The 10,680-nt window shown below is 53.0% G+C and overlaps 1 protein-coding gene across 10 annotated transcripts in view; it reads right to left on the bottom strand.

Annotated features, from left to right (window-relative positions):
• Positions 1–386: 386 nt before the first annotated feature.
• Positions 387–10,680, bottom strand: part of Snph (syntaphilin) — a 43,248-nt gene continuing 32,954 nt past the window's right edge. For 6 of the 10 annotated variants that reach the window (XM_034495723.2, XM_076929955.1, XM_076929953.1 and 3 more), the window contains 3 exons: positions 9,968–10,174; positions 6,957–7,106; positions 387–4,450 (listed from right to left, as the gene is read on the bottom strand). In XM_034495723.2, the coding sequence (XP_034351614.1) occupies positions 3,274–4,450; positions 6,957–7,106; positions 9,968–10,174 (1,534 nt within the window). In that variant the 3' untranslated portion in view covers positions 387–3,273. The remainder of the gene's footprint in view (positions 4,451–6,956; positions 7,107–9,967; positions 10,175–10,680) is intronic. The other 4 variants (XM_034495724.2, XM_076929957.1, XM_034495725.2 and 1 more) reach the window with 2 other exon arrangements.

The raw sequence follows: 10,680 nt of genomic DNA on the forward strand, positions 1-10,680 counted from the left end.
CTTGCCAGTATGTCATAGGGATGTTGGCACTGAGGGGCATGTGGCTATGGGGTGACAGGGATAGTAGAGGGACCCCTGCTGAGTGGTCATGGCTGTTTTTGTAGCTACAGAATGGGCCAGAGAAGCCACTTTGGGACTACTTGAAAGAACTGGAATATTCTCCTTGTGCCAAGCAGGGTGGGGACCTGGGATCAGAGAGTGGAGATTCTAGATTCTGTGCCTGATCACAGATGTGCAGAGAAGCCCAGCACTACAGAGCAGGGTCTGGTGGGGCTGATCTAGCCAATAGCTGATTGTCTGTGTTGGGTGCCGTGGTGAGTTTCTCACCCACCCCAACACACTTAGAGAAATGACACAGTACAAAGACACCAGGCTGAGGGGCCGTGTGTGTGTTCATGCTTTAATTCAGAGCTGTCTGCTACAGGCACAACTCTGTCTGAACAAAGAGACAAAGGAGACTGAGAGTTACGACCCCTTCCCACAGGCCCCCTCCTGTGTCCCCTGAAGTTTTTATCAAGATAGCCTAATGTGAGTGCACAGTGGCCTGTTTACATTGTCACCTAGATCAGAGGGGGCTGTGAGTTCCTCGGGTGGAGACTCCTCAGTAGCCTTTGGCCCTAGAGCCTGGGATTTGTTGTCCTGTGCCTGTAGAGGTGAAGAGGAGTCTCAGTGAAAAGCTATGTGTGCTGCCTGCTCGGACACATTGATCACGAACTCTGCTCAACGTTGCTTCTGCTCAGAAATCCTCACTGAGCCCTATCGGAGGCTCCAGAATAAAGGAGCCACTACCTCAAGCCACTGGGCTCCAAGGGCCCAGCAGCTATAGAAGGTAGTTCCTGGGGACACTTCCTCGAGACCTTGTCTGCTCTGACTGGAGGCAGGGAAAGGAGCATCCTTAACAGTTTTGCTCCAGGAGCCAAGGGCAAGAAGGAAAATTGCAGCCTATGGGTTAGTGGCCAACTGGGAAGGGGGGAGCTTTGGGGATGAGCATCTAAGGGGAGCCTGGCCCAGTCCCACCTTGCTCTCAGTCCCCTTCTCCATATCTGGAACCAGCAGGCTGCTCAAGTGTCTACTTCTAAGGCTACCTCTTGGGACTGCATGGACATTGCAACCCCTTTGTACGGATATGGGACTCTGGGCTTATATAAACTTAAGGATAGGGCCATCACCCCAGCCTGCAGGGTTCCAGGATCATCCCAGGGCTGGGTAATGAGCTGCTCACTCCACTTGCTCTGGCAAGGAGCAGAGCCCTTCTGAGAGGCAGAACTCACACACGAGGACCTCTGTTGTAGGTGAGGTCCTCTGGTAATCACATAGGCAGGGTTAGGGTCACAGCAGCAGCAGGGTGGTGGTCCGTTCCACTTGATGCCTCTACAAACCTGGACCCTTTTCAATGGCTTCTCCAGAAGCAGGAACAGGGTAGACCACAGTCCTAGCCCTGCCCAAGTCCACCAAACACGAGACACGACAAGAATGCCCAGACAGCAAGACATGGAACAGAGGGGCTGCAAAGTTGGACTGAATGCCAATGGTGAAAAATATATGGATTTTATGTTGTCAAATATAGTTCATACATTTATTTTCTCAGCAGAGCTTTGACTGTTGCTAGGGAGACAATATGGAGCTCCATGAGTGCACGGCGCAGGAGGCTGGGTCCGTGGCCAGTCCTGGCTTGGCTTTGGATCAGGTTTATCCCCTGTCTCTCCATGGTACCACCCCAGTGTCCTATGGGGCAGCCCCAGCGAGGCCTCAGGCATTTGGGTTTGGTTCAGCTGGGGTGGGGATGCTCCACCAAGGATGGCTGGTCTGAGGCCCCAACCAAGGTGGGGGGGGGGGTTGGAGGCACAAAGCGCATGGCAGAGGGCTCTTGCCCTGATGGCTAGGCTGGCTGCCCACTCCCAGTGCATGCAGGCACCCCTTTGGAGGGCACAGAGTGGAGGGGCAGAACTCATGAGTCAAGTAGTGGTCACTGGAGCAACAGTGAGGGCAAGTGACCTTAGCAGAGAACCAGAGCGGCTCCCATGTCGAAGGGTGAGATGCAGGGCTCTACCAGCTCCCTGGAGGTGGGCCAGTCAGGTAGGTATGACCTCTCTGGGAAGAAGAGGGAAGTGAGGATGAGAGCATTTTCCCAGGCTGACTGGGCCTGGACCAGGAGCAGCACAGACAGGCTCCCACCACCTGACTATGCCCCTGCTTGGTAAGCACACTCAGGGGACACTGCTTTGGCATGGACAGGCAGATGTTGTGGCCTCAGAACCCCATCTGGAGGTGCCCCCTGATGGCCATCTTCCTCTGGAGTCAGCTCCATGAGAGAAGCCCTCATCCCAGAAAGCAAGTAGCCTGGGGTTTCTGGGATGGGCAGGAAACTAAGTCTTTCAGGGAACTGAGTGCAAACATAGGTAGGGCTTGGGGCCAAAGGAGTCTGGGGTAAGTGGCCTCTGACTTTCCCAACTCACTGAGGTACCTCTAGGCTACAGATGAGATGGACTCATCTCAGAAGGTGAAAGGCCCCATAGAGCTGCTGACCTTGCCTTCTCTGTGCTGGCAGATTTGCCCAAGGGAAGCTGGGGCTTGGGTAAGGGCTCCCTCCCAATCCCATGATGAACGTGTTAGGAGTAGTGATGGGCACTGGACATCTCACAAAGATCTAACACACCCAGAAGCCAAGAGGACAGACAGACAGACACAGAACCTACCCTCCTGCCTGAGCTGGTCATTCCAGCTGGACCACACTTTGCATCCTAGGGCAAGGGAAGAAAGCTGGAGCCTCAGTAGGACCAGGGAAGCCAGACCCTGTTTGGGGTGGTTCTCTGTATTTTGGGTCCTGGCTGCCTCCATTTGAGGAGGTAATACTGGTCCAGGAGCCCAAGGAGAGGGCCAAGGGGTGGCCTGGAAGAGAAGGCATGGAGTGGGCAGGTGTTGGAAAGAATGGTTCAAAAGAGGGGAGGATCCTCAGATCAATACAGCCAGAGACTTTTTGAGCAGGGCCTGCCTTGTCTAAAGTCTGGATGGACAGAGGGGACAGAGGTGGGGAGGGGAGCTCTTACCAGTTTCTCCCTCTTCAATTAGCCATTTTAACCTTTTCTCTTGAAGTTTAGGGAAGCTTTTCTGAATCCCTGACACTATTGACATCTTGGGTGGGGGGCACTATTCCAGACCTGAAAGTAAATGAAAGGAATCGATGGGGATGGGGGTGGGATGAGGTGGGGGGGGGGCAGCAAATGGCATCCTACAATCAATGGTCAGGCTGCCCAAAGTGGAGAGCTGGCAGCCTCAGAGCTGGGAGCCACCCCCTGAGCTGGAGCTTGGCTGGCTCAGTGAGCGGCAGCTGATCCTACGGATGGAGTGCAAGGCCACTGTGCAGCAGCCCCGCAGCAGGGAGCTGATGTTGTAAATGGGCTGGCCCTGACGCCTCTGGGAACGGCAGAGCCAGGCCACCGTTGGCACAGCTGGCACTACCACAGCCAGCAGATCCACGATGTAGTGGCGGCTCCAGTAACTCTTGGGTTCCTTTTCGGTGGTGGTGGTGGTGGTTGCCTCCTCCTCCTCTTCCACGGGACACACCACACTCACTGGCAGTCCTGGGTTAGAGTTGACTGCAGGCCGGTGTGTAGCTGGTCCGCAGGTGATGGGCTCTGGGGCCTCAAGCTCGTCACCTACTGTTACCACCACTGCTGAGTCGGGGTCTCTGGGCCCTGAAGTGTGGCGATCCAGCTCTGAGTGCCTGTCCTTGAGGACTGAACCACACACCTGAGCCTGGCCCACTTTCTCCAGGATGGTGTTCAGGTCAGGCTGGTACTGCACAAAGTCTGTCTGGATGGCCCGCTCCTGCATGCAGCTGGCCTGCACACCAGCCTCCATGCCACACAGCAGCTTCTCATAGGTGTTGCTGGCAGGGAAGCGGGGGCCTAGGTTGAAGGAGCTGTGCAGTGAGGCTTCCTCAAGGCCACAGTCCACTCCTGACGACAGCAGGCTACTGGCCTCCAGGGCGTCCGTCCGACTCAGGGTGTCATCGGCAGCCACAAATCCACTATCAGCTCCATCCTCAGCAGAGGTGTTGGAGGGATCCCCTGGTTGGCGGTCACCACAGACAGCTGGGTCACTCAGCTTGGTGTAGGTGGAGCTGCGAGTGAGGGAGCGGGCAGGGGACCCGCCTGCTGACTCCCCAGTTCCTTCCTCCTTGGCTATTCCATTTTGGGCCACCTCCATGCTGTGCAGCAGAGTCTCCAGCTTCTTGTTCTGGATGTTGATGTCCACAAAGTACTTCTGCAGCCCTTTGTCCTTGTCAATCAGGTTGTTCTTGACAGTATCGATGACCTGCTTGAGCTGTCGGATCTCCTTGCGGGCCTCTTTCAGAGCCAGTTGGGCTTCCACGCGGTGGCACTCCTCTTCAATCCAGTCCTCTTGCATGCGGGACAGCTGCGTCTTAAGGTCATCGATCTCTGTGTCCCTGTAAGCAAAGTCACCACAATTGCTCATAGCCTGTCCTCCTGACCTGCCACTGCTACTGTGGAGAGACAAGGAGATGTCACCAAGCACAGATGACCCCTGATGGAGTGGTTCAAGTTAGAGACAAAAGTAGGGGATTTAATGCCTCTTGTTTCATCCCACAGGGAGGAGTCTGCGTGGGTGGAGCCAGGGGCCAAAACAGGATAGGTTCCTTCAAGAGGGAGAAGAAATGGCAGTAGGAGCCACCTCCCTTCTTACCATCTTACCCACGAAGCCAAGCACTCTCCAAGCATCACCTCCAGAGGGGACTACTGCTATAAAAACATAATAAACTCTTAATGCAAAACAGCAAATGTCAGGGAGGGATATGGTTTCCTATTGAAGCACTTTTTAAGTGGAGAGACATTTGTCCTCCAATCCCCAGGGAAAGGATGGTGACATGTGACAAATGATGGCCTTTGCTGATGGCGGGGACCCGATCATTTTACAGCATGCCTCTTTCAGAAAGACCAGTAATGGTGAATGAGTCACAGGAGGGTGAGGAGAACTGGGTGGCTCTCTTTCTTGTATGCATGCTAGAAAGTTCTTTGCATTTCCTGTCCAGAGGAGAAGCTGAAGGGATGGATGGGAAATGCAGTTACCAAGAGAAGGGCTGCACCAACAAGCAGAACATCAGCAAGACTTCCACCCAGATGTGCTAAGGCCCTTCAAGTCTCTCAATTACAGATGGACCCAGAAATATTGAAGAGGGAGTGGTTAGTGACATGCCATAGTGATGAGAGGAAAAACCAGGCTGAGCCTCAGTGGACACTGGCTCCAAGCAGTGGGAAAGGATTTATGAGTCTAGCAGAGTAACCGTACCACATAAGGCACCATAGATTGTCCACTCTGGAATAGGCTTCAGATGTCAAGTATTATCCTCTAGGAGAGACTGGCCATCCAATAAGGTATATCAACAGTGGACAGCTAGGAGGCAGTGAACTGGAACCACCTGAGTGGCAACAGCAGGCAGATCAACAGGCATGGGTCCCTCTTCTTCTCCACTTCTCACGCATGCCTGTCCTGGGAGATGAGTGTATCGAGCTGGGTATGCTCAGCTTGGCTGCACCTTGCACCTCTCTCCTTAGAGCCAGCTAGAACCTGGGATCAGTGGCTTCCTAGTACTGAACTGGCCTGGTGTTGTATGTCTAACATTTGAACCACATCTTAAAGGAAGGGGTTGGCAAATACAAAATGGGAGAAGAGGTACCTCAAAGAGTTGGGGACAAAATGTCTACAAGCACAGAGGGGTTTGCCAAAGTATATGGTGGATGAAGAGTGGGAGAGAGAAGCTAGCACGAAAGTACAGCTGTTAAACAGCACCTGGAGGGTGTGAGGAGAAAGGCATTGTGCCAAGGACAGACCTGTTGTGGGTAGCAGAGTGTTTAGGGATGATGTGGGGGCAGCCACAGAAAGGCATTCTGCCAAACACAGGTTTGGCTGGCCCAGAGAGGAAGCTGGGAGATGGGCTGCTGGCTCCTCATGGGCATCAGTGAAGAAGGCCAATCGAGTATGAGTGTCACTAGGAAGAGGGGAGGAACTTAAGAAACCTTAGTTCAAAGGTGGCAGAGCCCAGCACTTGAAACCCACAACTCTGAAAACCACAACAAGCCCAGACTGGACTGGCTGCTTGGCAGAAGGTGGTCATGCATGCTGTACTCTATAATACGTCCAGAGATCGATGAAGACAGGAAGATCAATGGGTGCCAGGAGCTGGTGATTGGAGAGGAGCAGCTGGGGCTGATGGGTGATTGGAGAGGATGGGGAATGATTGCTAATGGGAACAGGGTGGTAAAAAGAGGTATCAGACAGTGGCAATTGTGACAACACTGCACACCATCCATCGGTTACTTTAGATGGGCCAGTTCTGTGGCCTGGAGGACACTTTGGGTGAGGTGTGGTATAAAGCCTCCAGAGAAGCAAAGACAAGCCACAGTGGGGTGCCTGGCCTCAGCTCGGCTGCCCTGCATTGCTTGGAACAGATACAGTTCAGAGGACACTGGTGAAAGTGATGAGGTGGGGGAGCCAACCCTAACGCAAAGCTTTTGTCACTTGTGACAGGGCCTCCTATGCATTCCATGCTGTCCTCCAACTTAGGCTCCTTCCTCAGTCTACTGAGTTCTGGGGCAACATCCATGTGCCATGGCGCTCAACCTTTGAAGTGTGGCTCTCAAAGATGAAAAAGCACCAGGAGGGGCAGCACTAAGTGCCTCCAAGGACCTGAGAGTGAGCACAAGAAGTGCTCCTAGGAGACCCCCAGGATGAGCAGGCATAGCATCTCCTTACCATCTATCACCTATAGGAAGGAAGCAGGCATGAAGGAAGGCTTCTGGGCCTAGGCTGATTGGCTGAGACGATAAATGGAGTAAGGCCATTCCTTCTCCTTTCCAGGCAATACCTCAGGGCCCTGGTTCTGCTGAGACTGGAGCTGGTGGGTGTCCCCATGGCTTCCCTTGGCTGCCACTCACCGGTCCTGGAGCCGGTCCTGTGTGTCCTTGAGCCGAGCCTTTAGGTGCCGGATGCAAACCTCCTTTTGCTGCAGTGGAGTCAGGTACTGCTCTGGGGTGGGAGGCTTGATGCCGTGGTTGTCGCTGCATAGTGTGTACTTCATGGAGCGCCTGCAAGGGTACATCCATCAGAGGTGGGGGATGAAGAGGGCAGGCTGGGTGAGGGCGGGGCCAGGGAGCAGGGCCCTCCAGCCTAACTACACTCAGTTTAGCCTGTGCCACCAGCTCCTGCGCCTTCTGCCAGGTGAGTTTGGTGAAGCTCTGAGTGAAGAGAAGAAGACTCAAAGGCTCCTCTGCTTAGGGAAGAAGGGACTGGACCCTGGTGAGACTTGTGTGTGCTAAGCACTTCATGATACCTAACGTGTGGACCCTCCCTGCAGCAGTAGGCTCAGGGAAGCCTTTGTCCTACAAACGTACACTCACTTCAGAGAGGCTGGCTCAAGCATGCAGTCTCATGCTTCCTGAGCTCAGGCTGCACATCCTCATCCTCAAGAGGTAAGTGTGAGAACGGGGAGCAAGGGCAGGTTCCAAGTGGGCCTGGAGGATGAGGACTCACTTGCAGAGGAGGCAACTTCTCCCTGGGAAGACATACTCTCCTCCCTGCAGCTGACAGTCTGTCTAGCATAGGGACAGGAATGGCAAGGGTAGACAGGTGTGAAGCCACGGCCGTGTCTGCGGACACCCTAATGCACTCTCTTTATCTTCCTTTGGGAACATACAGGTTTGCATTCCATAGGTACACTGGGCGATCTGGCCACTCCTTCCTCTTAAGGAATTCACGGTGTCTCATTATTGTATACCTGCATGTCCCCGTGTGTGTATATACACCAATTTCATACTGCCTTCATAGGCAATTGCCTGGTCCAGGACACCAGTCATGTTTATACACCTGTGCTCTGGGGCATGTATGAGACACATGTAGACAATTAGCAGCAGGGCCTTGAATGACAGCTGGCTGGATGCCTTCTGCACCTGATACAGTGTGTCATACCACACCATTCTGGAGGAACCTCCACCCAGAGGGCCACTGGAGCCGGGAAGGAGGGCTGGCCAATGCTTTCCTAGGAAGGAAAACTCCCTGATTCCACAACAGACTATAGTCCAGATGGTTCCACCCACAGCTTCCTGGCTGCAGGATCTGTTCTTAAGAACCCCTTTTGGTTCTTGGTTTCAAACCCCAGAAGTGATCCCATACCCTGAAGACTGGGGCTGCAGCCGTAACACCCTGATGCTCCAGGAGCTGGGAGCACTTAGGAACAGCATAGACACCGAAACCTAGACCATAATTTAGCACATGCCACATCTGTAGAACATCTGCAGTACATGGCGGGTGCCTGGGCTCTCTAATCTTGGTGTAAGATCTCATCAAAAGAGAAGCCATATAGCACCCTCCATTTAGACTGTAGCTGTCCTCCTGCTCTGCAAGGGATTTGACAGGTGGCCACAGTCCTGGGACAAGTATGAGTCGTCCTCAGCCTGGCATGAGGCAAGAGGTGAAGAAGCCAACATTAAACTAGTAAGGATGAGAGTTACAGTCAAGTGAGGGCTTTGAATGTTCTCATTTGCTCTCATGGACATTTTTCCAAGATAACATTAAATACATGTTTATAGTCTCTATAGTCTCTCCCTCTCCCTCCCCCCTCTCTCTCTGTGATGTGTGCATTGAAAAATAGAAGCATGTTATCATACATATCTTAGGGACAGCTTGGCTATAGTGAGGCCCTTAGGTAATCTTCCTCTCCCCTTGCAGCAGCAGCCCCACATTTTGGGCCTCAGGACTTCTCCACAGGTACTTGACTTGGAGTTTGAGGGTATGCCAGGGGCTTCATATGGGAGATGTGTTATAAAACTGTTAGTAATAGAAAAGTCTGGAAGCTTCCAATTCCATGCTTTTCAAGATGCAAATCAGAAACCCAATGCTGGGCACCTGTCTTAAACATGATTGCTACCTACCGTCCACACCTTAGTGGAAACACCTAAGATCTGTGGCTTTCGTGGTTGTGGGTATCACAGGTGTCTTCCGTCTACTGAGGAGGAAGATCTTGACTGTGGGACTGCAGTCAGAACACACCTGTCCTTTTGTGTCCTTAACCCTCAAGCCTCACCATGGTCCAGGATATACAGGCAGTCTGCAAACCCATTCACTGATATTTCTGGATTATTAGATCCATTTTATGACAAAGAAAAAGTTGAGCCTTGGAGACAGGAAGACGAATCCGAAGCCTGCATTTCCCCCAAACCTCCCACTTCCTACTTGTAGTCCAGCACCCAGGAAATAACACACCACATCAGCACCTAGCTGTAACATCCTGGTCTTCAAGGACCAGGATTTCTTTATCTGCCCTCCAGGTGACTCTGTATTTCAGGTGTCTGTCTACTATACCCACACCATAATTTAGCACAGGCCACATCTGTAGCGCATCTACATCTGCCTGAGACATTGCCCATATGTATCTTGTCTTCTCCTCTTTGGGGTAGCATCACTGGGGATGGTTGGGGAGTTGGGGAGGAACACTAATCCTCTCTGAATTAACTGGATAGGTTGCTAGTAAGTCACATGGCCTAGTCCTAACAAATGAAGTCAGACAAAATTTCATGGGCAAGTATCCCTTCTCCGAGCAATGAACACAAAGGGGGCTATCTTCTTTGCTGACCTGAAGGCTGGTGGTACAGGAGCTATCTTGGGATAATTAGGACAAAAGACGTTCACATGGATGGTGGAGCAGGAAGAACAAAGACTCGTGATGTTTCAGGAGTTGTCTGCCTCTGGCTCCTGCCTCAACATCTCACTGCATTTGCTCATGTCCATCTTACAGACAGGAACCAACGCTCAGAGGGGAGAAGTGAGCTGTTCTAGGCCAGTGTCAGTAAGAGTGCTGGAGGTGGGATGGTGCAAGCATGGCGCTGTTTCCCCATCTCCTGGGTACCACGTTCCCAGGCAGCCCAGGCAGGCTTAAGGAGGAGCTGGTTACCTCGGTGTGGGGCTGCTGTCACTGCCTTTGCAGGAGCCAGAGTTGCTGCTGCTGCTGAGGGAAGAGGTGCCGTAGGCGTCCCGCACACTCACAGGTGGAGAGGTGCGCCTGGAGGCGGGGAGAAGAGGCAGCTGCTCATTCTGGCTGGCGGGCAGCTGTGGGCACTGGGCGAACACTGCCAGGCCGCTGCGGCCTAACGTGCCCCCGCTTCGGGTTCATCACAGGGAAGAAAGGCAGTGGGGAGGGGAACACACACACACACACAGACAAGGGTGACAGAACAGACAGTGGAAATCAAGATGGAAACCAGAAGGTGGTTGACCCTCCTAGATCCCCAGGATCAAGAACAGAGGCTAGACAAGGCTGTGGACAAATGCTGGGCCCCAGGGTCTCTCAGCTCCGGGAAGGATATCCATGCATGAACTGAAACAGAGGGGAGAAGAATGGGGCGGACAGGAAGCGACTGGAGGAAGGGCCCCACAGGGTGAAGGGGCCAAAGGAAAAACTACTGCCTGTAGGGATGATAATGGCAGGGCTTTTGCTGATGAGAACCTTTAGATAACTGTTATATCCACCGTGTCATTTGGGTCTTTAAATAGTTCCTGGAGGTGGCATGGATCAGCCAGCCTATTTTAAGGATGGGAAAACTGAGGGCATAATTGGCTTAAAGGCACACAAGTCTGCTGCACACACTGCAAGACAAAGCCCAAGGC

The sequence above is a fragment of the Arvicanthis niloticus genome, chromosome 2 (assembly GCF_011762505.2).
Source record: "Arvicanthis niloticus isolate mArvNil1 chromosome 2, mArvNil1.pat.X, whole genome shotgun sequence".
NCBI lineage: Eukaryota > Metazoa > Chordata > Mammalia > Rodentia > Muridae > Arvicanthis > Arvicanthis niloticus.